This window comes from Labeo rohita, chromosome 22 (assembly GCF_022985175.1).
Source record: "Labeo rohita strain BAU-BD-2019 chromosome 22, IGBB_LRoh.1.0, whole genome shotgun sequence".
Classification (NCBI taxonomy): Eukaryota; Metazoa; Chordata; class Actinopteri; order Cypriniformes; family Cyprinidae; genus Labeo; species Labeo rohita.
The window spans coordinates 24,019,900-24,037,294 of record NC_066890.1 but is presented as its reverse complement, the minus strand read 5'-3'; the positions used below and the strand labels follow the sequence as shown (position 1 = coordinate 24,037,294).

Here is a 17,395-nt window from a genome sequence, read left to right as displayed (position 1 = left end):
ACTCAAAGCACCAAATTTTAACTGCTTTAATACAAGATACCCACTTTGTATGGTCCTGTCAAGCAGAAAAAAACATGAACATGATGAATTTTGACAATAATGGCTGTATGTTGAGTTGTTTTCAGGGGACAGTAAATATACACTGCTATACAAGCTGCACATTGACTACTCTAAAATATATCCAAGTTTCATTTCTATAGTATTGTCCCTTAAGAAGATATACTAAAATGATTGCTGAAATGTGAAGGGTGTAATCACTTTTGTGAGATACTGTTAATACACTGACCAAAATTATAAATGCAACACTTTTGTATTTGCCACCATTTTTCATGAGCTGAACTCAAAGATCTAAGACTTTTTCTATGTACACAAAAGGCCTGTTTCTCTCAAATATTGTTCACAAATCTGTCTAAATCTGTGTTAGTGAGCACTTCTCCTTTGCCGAGATAATCCATCCACCTCACAGGTGTGGCATATCAAGATGCTGATTAGACAGCATGATTATTGCACAGGCGTGCCTTAGGCTGGCTACAATAAAAGGCGACTCTAAAATGTGCACACACATATCCACATCCAGTATCTTCACCTCCAAGATCATCTAAGACCAGCCACCCAGACTGCTGCTGCAACAGTCGGTTTGCATAACCAAATAATTTCTGCACAAACTGTCAGAAACCGTCTCAGGGAAGCTCATCTGCATCGTCCTGATCGGGGTCTCAACCTGACTGCAGTTTGTTGTCGTAACCGACTTGAGTGGGCAAATGCTCACATTCGATGGTGTCTGGCACTTTGGAGAGGTGCTCTCTTTACGGATGAATCCTGGTTTTTACTGTACAGGGCAGATGTCAGACAGCGTGTATGGTGTCGTGTGGGTGAGCGGTTTGCTGATGTCAACGTTGTGGATCGAGTGGCCCATGGTGGCGGTGGGGTTATGGTACGGGCAGGCGTATGTTATGGACAATGAACACAGGTGCATTTTATTGATGGTATTTTGAATGCACAGAGATACCATGACGAGTCCTGAGGCCCATTGTTGTGCCATTCATCCACGACCATCACCTCATGTTGCAGGATGATAATGTACAGCCCTGTGTTGATTATCTGCACACCTGTGCAATAATCATGCTGTCTAATCATCATCTTGATATGCCACACCTGTGAGGTGATTGGATTATCTCGGCAAAGGAGAAGTGCTCACTAACACAGATTTAAACAGATTTGTAAACAATATTTGAGAGAAATAGGCCTTTTGTGTACATAGAAAAAGTCTTAGATCTTTGAGTTCAGCTCATGAAAAATGGTGGCAAAAACAAAAGTGTTGCGTTTATAATTTCGATCAGTGTATATATAAATATATATACACTACAATGATCCATTTACTTTACATTCTTTGTACCCAATGATTTGAGAACGTGACCAAGAGCGAACAAAATCACATACCAAAGATGTCTTGAAAAACTTTTACTGGATTTTTTTTGTTTGTTTTATACATCACTTTTTTGTAAAGATCTGCAGAGAAAAACAGACACCTCACATTCTAACAAAGAAAGAAAAGCAGAGGGAAAAAATTCTCTGATCATCTTCCGTGTGCATGAGAGAGAGTCCGGGTCCGGCTGGGCAAACAGTTCCATGGGAAGGGCTGAATTCATACAGCGTGCAAATTTCTCACGTCATCACCTGAGCTCATCAGGAGAGTCAGGCTGCACCGCCTTTCCCTCACCCTGCCTCAGTCTGGACCGTTCAGCCACATCTCCTCATGCCCCATCATGCACCTGTCATGACAGGTTGGCAATGTTAGCCAGGAAACGCTGGGCCCACCACTCCTCGAGATCAATAGGCACAAAATCTGAAAGAGAGACAGACTAGGTGAGTTTTTAGAGATCATAACATTTAAATTAAACAACCGTGCATAAATTTTTTTCTTTTGTAGTGTGGAAGCAGCTTTTCTTCAAAACCAGATCATTTTTTGCTCCAGAAAGAAAGTAATACAGATTTGGAATGATATGAGGGTGAGTAAAGTACAGGGTTTCTTTTATGTTTACATAAATAATTTGAAATTGTGTATCCCAAAGACAGAAAAGGCCTTCAAAATAGGCTGAGAAGAGAGAACAAGTCAACAAAAAAGACACTATTTAAAGAAAGTAAATAGGACAGAAGTCCTAGACTGACTTTTCATGCCGGGATTGGGGCTTCTCTCCGCATACTGAACTGGGCCTTTCCCGTTCTCCGGCTGGGATCCCTCTCCAAGCTTCTGTTCCACCTCCTGCCAAGCTGCAATCAAAAAATATTGTACAAGTATAAAATCACAAGTGACATCTACAGTCAAATCAGAGCAGAAAATCTTAAATTCAGAGTCATGGCACTGCGCAAAAAAAAATCCACTATTTTTGTCTCGTTTTCCAGTCTTGATTTGTAAGAAACTGAACAAAATAAAGTAAGTTTATGCTTAAAACAGAGAACAAGTATCTGTCAGTGGGGCGTGAAACTCTTTTCCCCGTTGAATTAAAGGGATAATTCACCCAAAAATGAAAATTCTGTCATTAACTACTCACCCTCATGTCGTTCCAAACCCGTAAGACCTTCATTCATCTTCAGAACACAAATTAAGATATTTTTAATGAAAGTGGTTCAACCGTAAATCTATTAAGCTACAAGAACACTTTTTGTAAACAAGGAAAACAAAAATAACCTTTTCGGGGGGGTGTTTACGACACTACGCATTCTGTGTTTTTGTTTTCCTAGCACACAAATGTATTCTCGTAGCTTCATAAAATTACATTTGAACCACCAGCGTTCGTACAAAGTGCTTAAAGTACTTGAATTTGACTTTTTGAAATGTAAGGTCTGGAAAACTCTTGAAAATAGCAACATCCCTAAAGAGGTACTTGAAAAGTGCTTGAATTATTGAAAGACGAGGTTTAATTTTTTCAATAAGCACATGTTTTCATGCAAAATTCACACGATTTAAAAAAAACATACTTTTTTCGGTTATTTCAGTTAATGTCATAAAACTAGAAAGCTACGCCAGTAGTAGTACTGGCAATGTTGTGTAAACAAGGCTGAAGACGCGAAAAGAGGAACCAAAACAATTGAGTCATTTACGCTAGATCCGCTCCGATTGATTTAAACTCGTGACTTCAATCATTCATTTGAAGTGATTTACTTACAAAAGCCAGATTAAATAAAAAAAGACATATTTTCTAATTTCAATATTACTTGTAATGTTTTTAAAAGCATGTAGTGATGGCTGAAACTGAGCTTTTCGAAACTCCAAATCAGGGGTGCCCAAACTCAATCCTGGAGGACCGATGTCCCCCAGTGTTTAGCTCCAACTTTACTCCACACACCTGCCTGGAAGTTTCTAGTATGCCTAGTAAGAGCTTCATTAGCTGGTTCAGGTGTGTTTAATTGGGGTTGGAGCTAAACTCTGCAGGACACCAGCCCTCCAGGAGCGAGTTTAGGCACCCCTGAATTAAACCAATCTGTCGCAAAGTGATTCACTGTTTCAAAGCTCTCCAATCGGATTGTGTATTGCGAATCATTTGTTTCACATCAGGATTTCAAGACGGGTTCACAAATCATTTGACTTAGATTAAGACTTCAACTGGTGTATCGCAAATCATTTGATTTAGTTGGGACTTCAGAGCACATATCATTTGTGTCAGATCAAGACATTGTTTGATAAGTGAGATTTCTAATTGAAATCCTTGAAAAGTCCTTAAGTTCTGGAATTTCATTTTACAGTATCTGTACGAACCCTGGATGTCACATGGACTATTTTAATGATGCCCTTACTACCTTTCTGGGCCTTGAACGTGTCAGCTGCGTTGCTGTCTATACAGGGTCAGAAAAATATCTTAATTTGTATTCTGAAGAGAAACGAAGGTCTTACAGGTTTGGAACAACATGAGGGTGAGTAATTAATGACACAATTTTCATTTTATATAACTCCAAGTTGATTTTTCAGTGCCCACTGGCAGATATTTATTTTTGTTTGAATAAACTTTCAGTTTGATCAAGTTCTCATAAAACCAGACTTCTTATTTTGTGTCATTTTGCATCAATCTTGATTTTAAAATCTTTATACACTGGAAAATAAGCACTTGAAGATACAGTACAAGTCATTTTTATACTATACTTGAGCTTTTTTTTTGTAAAGTGAATAAATGTAATGGAAATCTGTAGGATGTTGTATTTCAAACTTTAAAGTGTCACTAACACATTGTGCTTCTAGACATGTGACCCTAGATCACAAAACCAGTCATTTGGGTCAGTGTTTTGAAATTGAGATTTATACATTATCTGAAAGCTAAATAAATAAGCTTTCCACTGATGTATGGTTTGTTAGGACAAAGATATGAGATACAACTATCCGAGGGTGCAAAAAAAAATAAAATAAAAATAGAGAAAAATCACCTTTAAAGTTCCAATAAAAAGTTTAGTTTTGATATTTACAGTAGGAAATTTACAAAATATCTTCATGGAACATGATCTTTACTTAATATCCTAATGATTTTTGGCATAAAAGAAAAATCAATCATTTTGACCCAAACAATGTATTGTTGGCTATTGCTACAAAATGTACCCATGCTACTTAAGACTGGTTTTGTGGTCCAGGGTCAACATTTACATTTAGAAAACAGACTGACCCATGATATAGGTCTTGGAAAAAGTCCCACATTTATCTTCACAAAATCCAGAGAAACTCCTGATATATTGCTCTTGTGTAGATAAAAATTTGCAAGTCATTGTGATAATTTGTTAGTGAATCAAAGAAAAACAATCTTCTCACTGGCAGCTTGGCAGAAGTAGAGGTGGACGCCTTTTACCACTAATAGCTTCTTTCACACTCCCTAAACCGGTTGTGAGGTTTTACCAGATAATACAGCTTCTTCCTCTGGACTGTAAAGTAGTTTTAGAAACAATTAAGTGTCAGCTGATGAGTTGTCATTGTACAAAAGAGCAAAAAAACTGCCCTTGAAGGCCATTGCATCAGCCTATAGGAGGAGCCTGGCCTGCAGACAAACACCCTCCTCCTGAAGATAAGAATTAGTCTGTTTCACACAAACTCTGGTGAACTGGAGAGTTTGAACCCTGGTCATTCACAACTTCAGGTTACGCATACTGAGAAATCAGACAAGCTGCAAATTTGTAATGACTCTGAGTCACTTCAGAGCCTTGAATTCATCTGGTCGCTCTTCCAAGTTAATTTAGGTTACTTGCCCCAACCTTGAACCTTCTCAAGGTCTCAGTGGTCAAGGATAAAACAACACTGGTGTTCTGGAAAATGAACTCACCCTCATAAACAAACCGAACATTTTCCTCATGTGCCGGAGTGAATCCCTCAGTAGTGTTTTCGGTTTTTGGAGAGGTCGATCTGTGAAACCGCTTTCCGTTCAGCCGGTGAAACACAATCTTAGGCGCTGGTGAACTACAAACAATAGGTCAACATGGGTTAATCAGCTTTTTCTACTCTAGTGCCTACTTCTTTTCTCATTTGCACAGTTCAAACTTAAATAAAGGAATTGTATACACTTTTATTAAGTGGAAGAGAGTACATTTAACATATAAACATATTCACACAGGTTTCCAACGGCTAAACGCCGTTTTTTTGGGTAAACTGTCCCTTTAAATACTTCCTTCCTTCCTTACACAGCGTCGTTTCTATAGCGACAGCGGCACGTTATGAAACGCGTTTGTTTATTATATCAGCATAACAAGCACACAAACTAGTTTAATCTCAAACACGCACATATGACACACAAACGCGACGTCTGTCGTAAAATGTGCCGCGACTCTCTGCAGCCTAGAAAGCAGCACGCCGAGCTGCGCAACGTCCTTGTGGGAATACAAGGGGGGTGTGACAGTCATGTGTTCGCATTATAAAAACCCCAAAAGGTTAGTGATTAACCCTTACACCCGAATGAAGACGAATCGCCACACAATCTTTAAACACGCCGACAATCCGCGCGGCCGTTCACGCGCACGCGCTTCACTTGCAAGGTCACACACGGCGTAAGAAAAAACAAGCGACTTTGGGAAAAGCGTTAAAACGGGACGTCCTGGTTTATAAATGAGGCCAAATTGTTCAGTACTGATACTTATAAGTGTGCTAAGCTTATAAACGAGACGGGGACGCGGAGGCGTTTCTAAAGGCATAGATAAATCGTTTTTAAGTTTCCCCTCAGGGACCAAACTCATGTGAAAGGATCAGTTTGAACTGAGGTATTACATGTGAATGTTATTATTACTCACTCCGATACAAGCCAGTGGCTTTGCTTCTGTTTCAGGTCGTTCGCTTTGCTCTCAATCTGTTGCGTAGGGCCTGCAAGAAACAATATTTGTTAATGCATCCCTATAGTAATGTCAATAACCGTGTTAAATAGACCCACGTGGTTTACTCTTCAAAGCTAAATAAATAGCATACCTGTTCTCCGTTGTGTAACAAGTTTGCTGGGACCTCTGGTTATTGTGTACATCATGTGAGAGACGGTTTCTGAAGAACCCCTGCGGCACGATGGATCCACGCAAGGTCTACGGATCGGTCAGTGCGAATGTCACGATTATATGCACGCCAGAAAACGTCACGCAATCCCCCTTCAGGACGGAGCTCTCTTGACGCAGCCACCGTGGAAATGAGCGGCGTTCCTGATCGCAAATCTGCCGTTCAGAACATATGCGAGTGGGCTTAAGCACTGTATGTTTACTTACAGCAGGCGTGTAAGGTCAGTCAAGGTTAAGAGCATTTATTGCCCTAATTACGCGTCGGGATAATTCGCGGAGCGTCTCTGCGCTGCTGGGAAACTTTCGGAGTTCTGGTTCAGTCTGGACTCTACTGTAAATTCGGGTGTTCAGATCGCAACCTTCTTCCGTGACGTCACGGCACGCCCCCCGCGACGCGCAACCGGGGTCACCTTTCACCTACTCACCTTGTGGACACTAACTAACCGGGTCTGTGTACCATCTAAACATGGTTTTCATCATTCCCCCACACATACAATTGATAAACGCGTGTAATAATATGATAAAGTCAGGTTGCGCAGATGTGCGCTGAGGCGTTTCGCGCACCACGTGGGAACCACGCGCTCTTGTGTAAAATCTAAACATTGGTTTCATCATGTAAGCAAACATATCACCGATTAAAAGCGTACAGTAAAACGAGCGGGTTGCGCAAATGTGCGCAGCTACGACGCGCCTCACGCACCACGTGGGAACCGGCCAGACTTTACTTGGCACACATTAACAGTTTGTGGGTCAAACCACAGGGTTAATCTGGCTAATCTGCGAGGCAGGTACTGAAGTTACACCTTTCACTCTTTAAACCAATATGATTAGATATAACAGGAAAAAAGAGAGGGAGAACCATCCTGAGGCGACTGTTACACAACAACTGTTGTACAACAGTCCTTGAAATGCAAGTACTGGGACATAATGGCTGTTAATTAAGAATTTAATTATTTTATTTAAGTTCAACGATCAGAGAGATAGGATACATGCTATTTTCAAGTAATCCTGAATTAGTAGTTATGTATACAACATAAGGTTGGCGTTTGGTAGCTGCCGGAGAACTTACCTCAGATCAAGACCTATTGCTTACAAAAATTTCTTCACCGCATTTAAAAGGAACCACGGGTGTTAAGACTTGTATGGCTTAATATGACGTAAATTATGTTTTTGTTGTACTGAAATATGTAATAGGAAACGCATGAAAGATTTATGTTATTTAAAACACACGGGCGCCCTGGTGAAAAAAACAGCATATGCTGGTAGGTATGTTTTGATGCTTGAATGCTGGTTAGGTAGGTTTTGATGCTGGTTTATGCTGGTCCTTGACCAGCAACATGACCAGCAAAAACCAGCTAAGGACCAGCTTAAACCAGCATCAAAACCTACCTACCAGCATATGCTGGTTTTTTCACCAGGGCGCGCCTCGTTTTATACATATTTTTTGACTATGGAGGGCGCCATTATTTCAATGTTGTGAAATTGTTGCACTCAGTGAGCAACACAACTTGGACAATAAAATACTGATACAATGCCACATTGAGTGGCTTTTGGTTGTAATTTTCAGTCGAAAGGCAACAAGAGAAGTGATGTAAGTCTTCTCTACTTTCCTAGCAATAAGAGAAGGATAAAAAAGATGCCTGTGGGTGGATAAAAACGTCCGAAAAACCGCCTCTTTGTTTTCTCCACTTTAGCCCTGATGCCTTTGAGGCTTTTAGTTGACCACCACTACTGAAAGAGCTTATAAATGGCAGAGACATGAAACGCTAGATGCCATCCTGGCCGGATGTAAACATGTTGACGCTTGTCATGAAGTCAGTCACTGAAGGAGTTTCTCAGCGCCGTTTTCACTCGATATCTGGGGCGTATAAACTCCCTGTGGAGAAAATTGATGGTACGGCATTTGCTTATATCCATCGCCACCTGTAAGCTCTTTCAATAGCGTCAGTATTTTATTTTCAGAGTTGTGTTGCGGTAAAAATAGCAACAGGTAGTGCCAGTAGCTCACCAAGTGGCATCATTTCACGTCGTCGAAATAATGGCGCCACCCATAGTACAAAAAATGTATAAAAAGATGTGGATTTTTTAAAATTATGTAAATATTTTATGGGGTTTCCACTACGTATTTCAGTAAGCAAGATCATTTACGTTATATATAACCATACATGTTTAACTACAGCCATGTTATTTTACATGTAACCTGTTCATTAGCTATCAATACCAGACTGTAAACATGAATTAAACCCAAATAGCAAGGTATACACAACTAATTTCATGAATGAGAGTGAAGCCATACATTAGCCTAAATATTCTGTAACTTCAGAATCTGTTTCTACACAATTTAAGTAGCACGTTTACTACATGAATTCCCCTCACTTTTCTCAAAAATGCCCTCCCTTCAATGAATAATGCCATTAAAATGGAAATAATATCTATATATAGTCAAACTGGCTCACCTGAGTGGGTGTGTACAGTACATTCGAACACTGATATTTACATCTCCCGTATTGTAAGGTACTTTGTTACCCTGTAAATTTCAAGTCTCTACAGCATGCTGCCTAAATCAGAGCAATTCATTACAGACACATACTTCAATATCTTAAGTGAAGCAGAACAGTTTAGTTGCTTGAATTACAAAAGGCCTAAACTAGTGATTGTACAAGATGATGTGATTCAGTAGTGAGGTTCACAGTCTTCTACGAGACTGTCGGTGATGTAGTTGATCTTCAGTAGATGCTGGTAGTACTGCTTCTCCACAGCCGTGTTCACCGTCCAGCCTACCACCTCCACGCTTCGGGCTGCCCAGTACTGCACATAGTCCCTAAAGAAAAAACAGCGACACGAGATATCAAATTTGGCATATAGTAGGTTTTTTGTGCCAAACATCCTGCAAGTTTCATAGCTTAAAACATCCTCCTCATTATAAACAAATCATTTCTTTAATCAGGCTCCAAAAACAGCTTGTTTGGATCTGAGGTGCAAGATGACATCACAAACATTTGCATAAACACTGCCTTCAGAGCAAGACATAGTCATCTTTTCACCATAGGCCCTGCCCACTGGCATTTAGTAGCTTAACAGCGGATTACTTGAAAACCCTGAATAGGTTTAGAAAAATAGGCAAATAGAAAATATAGCTGCAAGCAGTGATTACCAGGGTTCAAGCACTTTAAGGCATTTCAGCACATATGAAAAAAGACATTATTTACCAAGCCTGTAACCACCTAAATTTAAAAAGCATTTTTGGCAAAGGTAATTTAACATTTTTTAACGTTTATGACTGTTATAGCACCAGCTGTGGTCCGACCACCTTAACACTTTGCATGTTTGTTTAGAATCACTGGTCACATGTGCTCATTAATTTTTGTCAAGTTTTGAGTTTTCCTTTGGATAAATATGGACAGGCTAAACATTTTCTAAATGACCCTTGTTTTTTTTGTTTTTTTAAAATTATTTACCTAGAGTCCAGAGAATTGTACTGCAGTGTTTTTTTCCAGATTGAGCAAAAAACCTAGGACTAGTAGGCTCACAAAAGTATGTTTTTTTTTTCAACGTCTTCTCAATCATTTAACAAATGATTTGATTGACAGCAGTGGTTCTAGAGCCAAAGTTGTTCAGAACGAGCAGGTCTATTATACAATACAAATATCGTGTGCATGTGCGAAAAAACCCACAATGTACAATTGTTTATGCCCTTGAAAAATGCAGTGGCTAGTAGCGGCCATGTTTTTTTGAGATACGCAGATGTTGTGGCACTTTGGACCAAGACCGTGCATAGCGATTTTCAAGTTGACAGTACAAATGGTTGTGTAGGTATAGCCATTTTTGTTTTTTTTCCCTCTTATAGCGCCACCAAGTGGGAAAGCTCTGAGATTTTTGTCCTGTAACCTTAGATTGAGCTCTTACATAAGTGTTCTGAGTTTGCGAAGAAATCCCATCCTGTTCAGGAGTTATAGGCATTTTACTAAAAAGTGGACCTTTTGAACGTATTGGCGTGCCTTTGCGGTGACAAGTCAAAAACTTTTTTTTGATAATTATTGATTTTCACTCTCCAGAGTGTTTTTCTGCACTGGTTTGGTTCCAAATGGGTCAGAAACCTAGGATTAGTTTGCAAAAGCATGTTTTAAAAAAAAAAAAAATTCAAAATACCTGAAAATTTCGCCAGGCTCACAACTGAATCTGAGGCATGCGTTGTGTCCGGCGTGAGCCAAGGATTTCAATGACATAAGACACTTGAGGTTTAGAGTTGTGAGCAATTTCATACTTTTGATTGCTGTAGTTGCTGATCCTTGGCCACTCTAACAATTACAATATAGTTTCAGCGCTTACAATCACTGCTGCTATTTTGTCTACACTGGATACAGTATACAGATGCGTGTTCGCTTTCTGACACAGTCCACACGCTTGAGTCTGTCGTCAATAGGGCAAACAAAGTGAAAAAATGTTTGCTTTGACGCATTTTGTTTAAAGAGCTTGTTTGTGTCTTTGTACAGATAGACAGATCCCAGCGTAAGGAACAAATGGATAGTTTATTTTTAATGGCATGCCGGACCACGTCTGAAGATTGTTTGGAGTATTTTGTTTTGTAAACGAGGCACAGTGTCAGAGAGTTTACAAAGAAACATCTGTTGAAACATAAAGCTGTACTAGATCTGACTGCAGCTGCATCACAAACGGTAAGTAAATTATTTCATAATGCTTCATCTGGAAATGACGAATGTTGTCAAAACACTCGCATCCAATAGTGAGGGGGCATTGATACTGTTTCCTATGCAGTGATGTTAGCCAATCATAACAGTTGCTTTTATGCATATTGTAAAAAAGAAAATATGATTTCTGACAGCACAACCACTGAAATCCCACCTGTAGCATTTAAGAGAGGACTGGGAGAATCGAAGTATTATGGTTGTGCAGCAGTGGTCGAGGATAATGGTCAGTGCTTTAAAATACAACCACACAGTGGTCACTTTCAATGCAACTTGCATGTCAGCGGTTGCTTTTCTGTAACTGACAGACATAAGCAATTTATTTTAGGAGCTGTTGTAGGTGTGTTAAACACCTTGCGGTAATTTAATGCACATAATGATATGGCTTTACAATGATAATCTAAAAATAGCAATAATGATATGGTGACTCACGGCGAGATGAAGTTCTTCTGCACCAGGAAGGCGGAGACTCCACACAGGTTCCACAGCAGGTGATGATGGGCCCAGTCTAGGAGCACATCCAACACCTGCATCCAGTGGTGTTTCCACGCAGATGAGAACCGCGGCGTCCCATCGCCAAAACGACTCAGACTCCACGGTCGATGGGTCAATGCGGTCACCACGTTAGGATCTGCCTGGCGCATCTGGAAAAGACAAACCAATACACAGTCAAAAAATGAGGATATTCAGGTTCCATCCAATGCAGTTGGACTGGGTTATGTTACCCTATAGATGACTTTGGGCTCAAATGAGCAGACGATGCTTGTGTTGTAGAGCACTGGATACTTCCGGAATAATTCTTTCAGCGCTGCAGCCGCCTATGGACAATAGAAACGAGAAAGCATTAACATTCTGGTCTCCTCATGCAAGAATTATTAAAGAGGAATCCTGTGGATCAACATCAGAAATGGTCCCACAAACCTCATCTGGATGACCTTTGACGTCAAAGTAGATGGTCAACTGGCGCTTGATGCATTCCTCTACAGCCTCCTGCAGCGTTGGAACCTTCTCGCCTCGGAAACGGTCACTGCTCGCAAACAAAAACAGACCACCTGCTGTTTTTAACTTGGTCTTGCTTATTTATACTGTGTCTGTGAAACAAATCCAACCTGAGTCTGTGTTTGGTCGCTGCGTCCAGTTTGCGCAGTTCAGAGAAGAGCAGCTTGCTCAGTGGTCCCGATCCGTTTGTGGTTCGGTCCACGGTGTCATCGTGCATCAGTATGGGAACCCCGTCAGCCGTGAACTCCAGGTCCAACTCCACACCCGTGGCTCCATTCTCACTCGCCTTTTGGTTACAAATGAGAGTCATTGCAAGAGAAAGAAACCAGCGCTTGCTGTGAGATTCAACGCCACAAAACCACAGTTAATACAATGCTATCATGTGCAAAAAATACAAGAAATGAGCTTTTGAGGTTAAAGAACATGTGATGATGATTTAAAAAAAAAAAATGTAACGAAAGCCATTTCTATATTATTTTAATATGCAGTAAAGGAATCTACATTAAATAATTAAATGGAGCATTCTTCCAAGTTATCTTGACTAGTGGGCCATTCACACAGAACTTTATTTTTAGGCAATTAGGCAATTTAGGAATGGCAATAAATAAAACATCACAGAAATATTAAATACAATGTATATATGCAATATACAGGATATATTTTAGTGCTGTTAACAATTAATCGCATCCAAAATAAAAGTTTTTGTTCAGATAATACGTGCGTATATTGCGTATATTTATTATGTGTGTGTATATATATAAGACAGACATAGATGGTATGTATTTTTAAAGTATTTACATATAGTATATGTAATGTTATATAAATATATTTAATATATGAACAACATATTTTCTTAAATATATAGTTTATTTGCAATAACAGCAACAACGTTTTTTTTAAATGTTTAAAAATCATGTTTTGTGTTTTATTGTGTTAGCTGTATTTTTTTTTGTTATTTTTACTTAATCTAAATAGATTGATAATGAACTCTTCATTTACCGCATGTGCATATATTTATATATACATAATACATATGCACAATACACATACGTAAATTATCTAAACAAAAACTTTTATTTTGGATGCGACTAATCGCGATTAATCGTTTGATAGCAGTTATATATTTATATATATATTGTAAACTGTATACTATGAATATTCTTGGCCCTATGCTTCTGTATTGAAAAAAAAGCGTCTGCTAAATAAATACATGTACGTTTTGTTTTATAAATAATCCAAATATAGTATTTGCATATATATTTGCATTAAAACAGTCCTCGGCTTTCGGTTTATCACGAGTCGAGATGTTTGAATGAAACGATTCTCTGTTCAATCAGCCAGTGGACCGCTATAATTGATTCATTTGAACAAGCTAAAACGATTTATTGTAAAGAACCGACTCAAAAGAACGATTCGTTGACGAATCGAATTTCGCTGTTGTCATTAACAGTGTGATACTTGTAACACTTTGTGTGGTCTTTAAAAATAAGCATGCAGTTGCTTTAAAGTAATACTCCGGATGCCACGAGAAAAATACATATTTAAACATTAAAATAACCCAGAAACCAGCCGTGCTCACCGCCCGTATAGCAGCTATGGTGTTCTCCGGGGCGTCGTGTCCACCGCCGCGGTGCGCCACCGCTGACACGCCGCCCGACGACACTCTAGTCCCGGGCCGAAGCACCTGTCTGGCCCGGCTGGAGGGAACCTGGGGGAACCGGAACATCACCAGAAAGAGGTAGAGAGAGCCGGTGATTACCGTGGGCCAGACGGCGCTTCTGGTTCCCAGAAGAACCACGACGAAGACAACAGAGAACAGCGTGAGCTCATCTCCTAACTGAAGCATTGTGACAAAACAAGACTACGAACCCACAAGCGCTATTACTGCAACTAATCAATCGTTGATCAATAAACATAGGATCAGGGCTGTTCTGCTCGACTGATAAAAGCGTCGCTGCGTTCAGATGAAATCCGCATCGCGGACGTGTTCACACCGTAGTGTTCAGGCTTGAGTCATTCACTGGCACACCACTGTGTCACAATACCTGCTTGCATTAATGGACTGTCATTAAAAAAAAATGTCTATTAATGACATCACGGATACATTGCGAAACTGCTCGCGTGACCAGATGGACTGCTGACCTCGTCACAATGAACTGCTATCCTAAATGAATTCATTCATACTATACGTGTCGTAACGTGCCCAAAACTATTTAACCTGCTTGATGAACAAAGAGCGCGCCATATATATAATAACTATCCAGTGCAATGTCTGGTGGAAACTTCCTACTCTGGAAAATAACAACTTGACTATGACATAAAAGTTCCTATGTTTAAATGATTTTTGGTTACACCAAATATAAGTCAATTTCAGAACGAACATTTTTTTACTATTATTTTAAACGCGAAAACATTTTACATTTGGCAAGTTTGTATACAATTATTTTATTGCAGTAACAACTCAAAGGCTTTTATATTGAAGTCTCAAGCCCTGAATCTGGAGACGAGTATCTGAATCTGGTATGTGCGTTCAAAACTGCACAAACTGTATGTTGTAAAAGATTTTATTAACTTATTTTGTCCAGTTGTCTTTGTAATTATTATATCTTAGCTGCTTCACGAGTTGCAAATACCTTTCAAACTGGGGGTCATACAAGGATGTCCTTGAGAGGCAAACTTAAATACCCTTGTGTAAAAGATTTTGTTTGATATGTGAGAAACAATGGAAATAACGTGTCAAAACAGCCACGATTTTTTTTTATTATTTTATTTAATTTCACAATCAAATAAGCATTTTTTACATGTAAAAATGTATTAAAATGATTTAACTGCAATAACAATCTGAGGACTTTTATTTTGTTTTTAACTTTTTGTTATGTCCCGCTTCACAGAAGCACTGCGCGATGCACTGAACTTGTGTGGAGATGGTAAGTGCGTTTCAAAACGGCATAAATTGTTTTGATTAATACATTCCTATTGTATTATTTGTACGTTTTCGATGTGTTTTTCATTATTGTATTACCATATAGACGCCTGAAACGTGGTAGCAAATATCCTTAATCTGAGTTTACATTAGGATTGGCTTTGACAGCCAGTATTTTACTCTAATTTTACACACGGGATAAACTTGGTAGAAATATTGAAGTGATAATTCACCCAAAAAATGAAAATTTTGTCGTTAATTACTCACTCTCAAGACCTTTGTTCATCTTCGAAACACAAATTAAGATTTTTTGGATGAAATAAGAGAGAATGTGCAGCAGAGATTGACACGGAAGAGAAGAAATTGTTGAATAAAGTCGTTATTTTTGTTCTCTTTGCACATAAAAAGTATTCTCATAGCTTTATTATGTTACGGTTGAACCACTGATGTCACAAGGACTATTTTATCGATGTCCTTACTACCTTTCTAAGCCTTGAATGTGTCAGTTGCGTTGCTGTCTATGCAGGGTCAGAAAGCTTTTGGATTTCATCAAAAATGTGATTATTTGTGTTCTGAGGATGAACGAAGGTTTTACGGGTTTGGAACGACATGAGGGTGCGTAATGACAGGATTTTCATTTCTGGGTGAACTGTTACTTTAAGAAAGTATGCTATATTAGTTAACGTTAATTTTAGTAGTTTGTTTCATCAATAACTATTGTTAAAATGCTCACTGTCTCTCCAGATGATGTCAGCACCTCTTATCCGTTTTTCCCGTCTTCCTTTATACGGGTCCCGGTGTCGTCCCGCAGGACTTGTTTTAAACGCTCCTGCGCAATACGGCCCCAAGCTGGCGCCTGTTGGTCAACAGATTCCCATTACATCCACAAACACCTTTCAGATTCAACCTGTGTCATTTTGTTCTGATCTTGCCTCAAGGAAATACAGTCCAATTTACACTTTCCCGGCTATCAAAGGTTTGCGGGCTCTTTCTAGACTCAAACTGATGCAGACGGGCATCACTGTTGTCTTACTTCCTACTGTGTACTACCTCTACATTCAAGGACAGGCGTCAGTAATGCTGTTGAGTTACACCACAGGCATAGCCGTGTTCGCCGGCATCATGTTGTACTCCATAAGCCACTATGTTAGGCGAGTGGTTGGCATGATGTATCTAGATTCAACGCAGACTGTGTTAAAGGTGTCGCACTTGACATTTTGGGGTCACAGACGGGACATATACGTGCCTGTGTCAGATGTCATGACTCTGGGAGATTCAGGGGATACCAAAGGAGAACCGATCCTGCGCTTAAAACGCTACAGCCGTTCCGATACGATGTACTTCTCTACCAGGCTGGGACGAGTGGTGGACAAAAATGGTTTTGAGAAAGTTTTTGGGAGTTTGTCATGAGTTTACTCAACATGTCATATGCTGTTAGATATTGTTTTGTAATTTAAGTGACAAAGATGTTATGTTAAAGTTTTTATTGCACGTAATTCATTGAAAATGTTAATAAAGTGGTCCAAAGATGATGTATTTTGTATTTATGTGTCATCCTGGTTCCCTCACCAAAAACCTAGTATTATTTTTCCACTCGCTTTTGGATTGCTGCAGAAAATGAGCTCTTTGACCAATAAAAGTTAGCAATTTTAAATCTGTATTTAACCTGAATGAAATCAATTTGTGGTGGTTGTGCTTTAAAATTACATTTTTATCATCTTAAAGGTGCAGTGTGTAATATTTAGGAGGATGTATCGACAGAAATGCAATCTATTATACACAACTATGTTTTCAGAGATGTTGTTTGTTTTTTTTATTACCTTGAATGAGAAATTTCTATCTGTCCCACAACCAAAAAACATTTAAAAAGCATGTAAGTATTCAAATCTTAGATGTTTACTAAGATCCTACTGTGTTGATCCTATTGTTTAGCATTTATTCCATTTTTAAAAATATTTTTAAAAATCAATATTTTATTGATTTTTAAAAATATTCCATTTTTAAAAATCAATAAAATATTGATTTTTTTTTTTTAAACACTGAAGTTAAAAATATATATATATTCTTTGTAAATTATGAAACTATATGAAGTTTCCCTTTTTTGTCACTGCCAAAACAGTGTGTGTTTTAATCCATTTTAACTACACCCTTACATTTATAATCAGCAATGTTTAAGAAAGTTACTTTTAAAAGGAATGCATTACAATTTTGCGTTACTTCCTGAAAAAGTAACTAATTACGTTATTTTTAAAATCTGGGCAGG

At 38.9% G+C, this 17,395-nt stretch overlaps 3 protein-coding genes across 5 annotated transcripts; 1 reads left to right on the top strand and 2 right to left on the bottom strand.

Annotated features, from left to right (window-relative positions):
• Positions 1-1,446: 1,446 nt before the first annotated feature.
• On the bottom strand, positions 1,447-6,938 carry mcrip2 (MAPK regulated corepressor interacting protein 2). Its single transcript, XM_051094531.1, has 5 exons — positions 6,428-6,938; positions 6,256-6,325; positions 5,298-5,431; positions 2,170-2,271; positions 1,447-1,846 (listed from the first exon to the last, which is right to left on the bottom strand). Exons 1-5 carry the CDS (start codon positions 6,480-6,482, stop codon positions 1,776-1,778), a joined length of 432 nt encoding a protein of 143 aa, XP_050950488.1. The 5' UTR covers positions 6,483-6,938; the 3' UTR covers positions 1,447-1,775.
• On the top strand, positions 5,467-17,068 carry tmem186 (transmembrane protein 186). 3 transcript variants are annotated; one of them, XM_051094527.1, is made up of 4 exons: positions 5,467-6,225; positions 10,998-11,180; positions 15,101-15,136; positions 15,877-17,068. In XM_051094527.1, the coding sequence occupies exons 3-4, from the start codon at positions 15,134-15,136 to the stop codon at positions 16,540-16,542; spliced, it is 669 nt and encodes a 222-aa protein (XP_050950484.1). In that variant the 5' UTR covers positions 5,467-6,225; positions 10,998-11,180; positions 15,101-15,133; the 3' UTR covers positions 16,543-17,068. The 3 variants fall into 3 exon arrangements, with proteins under 3 accessions (XP_050950484.1, XP_050950485.1, XP_050950486.1); XM_051094528.1 differs by lacking the exons at positions 5,467-6,225; positions 10,998-11,180 and adding an exon at positions 11,227-11,436; XM_051094529.1 differs by lacking the exons at positions 5,467-6,225; positions 10,998-11,180 and adding an exon at positions 14,642-14,729.
• On the bottom strand, positions 7,443-14,309 carry gde1 (glycerophosphodiester phosphodiesterase 1). The gene is made up of 6 exons (XM_051094523.1): positions 13,789-14,309; positions 12,320-12,495; positions 12,132-12,237; positions 11,936-12,028; positions 11,643-11,854; positions 7,443-9,325 (listed from the first exon to the last, which is right to left on the bottom strand). The coding sequence occupies exons 1-6, from the start codon at positions 14,053-14,055 to the stop codon at positions 9,178-9,180; spliced, it is 1,002 nt and encodes a 333-aa protein (XP_050950480.1). The 5' UTR covers positions 14,056-14,309; the 3' UTR covers positions 7,443-9,177.
• Positions 17,069-17,395: the final 327 nt, after the last annotated feature.

Excerpts from the sequence above, each read along its gene's own strand:
- mcrip2 (XM_051094531.1), bottom strand. The coding sequence starts at position 6,482 with ATGATGTACACAATAACCAGAGGTCCCAGCAAACTTGTTACACAACGG. Across the intron at positions 6,326-6,427 it reads TGTTACACAACGGAGAACAG|GCCCTACGCAACAGATTGAG; the intron begins GTATGCTATTTA and ends TGTTTCTTGCAG. Across the intron at positions 1,847-2,169 it reads CCCCAATCCCGGCATGAAAA|ATTTTGTGCCTATTGATCTC; the intron begins GTCAGTCTAGGA and ends TCTCTCTTTCAG.
- gde1 (XM_051094523.1), bottom strand. The coding sequence starts at position 14,055 with ATGCTTCAGTTAGGAGATGAGCTCACGCTGTTCTCTGTTGTCTTCGTC. Across the intron at positions 12,238-12,319 it reads GCGACCAAACACAGACTCAG|TGACCGTTTCCGAGGCGAGA; the intron begins GTTGGATTTGTT and ends GTTTGCGAGCAG. Across the intron at positions 11,855-11,935 it reads AGCCCAAAGTCATCTATAGG|ATGCGCCAGGCAGATCCTAA; the intron begins GTAACATAACCC and ends TGTCTTTTCCAG.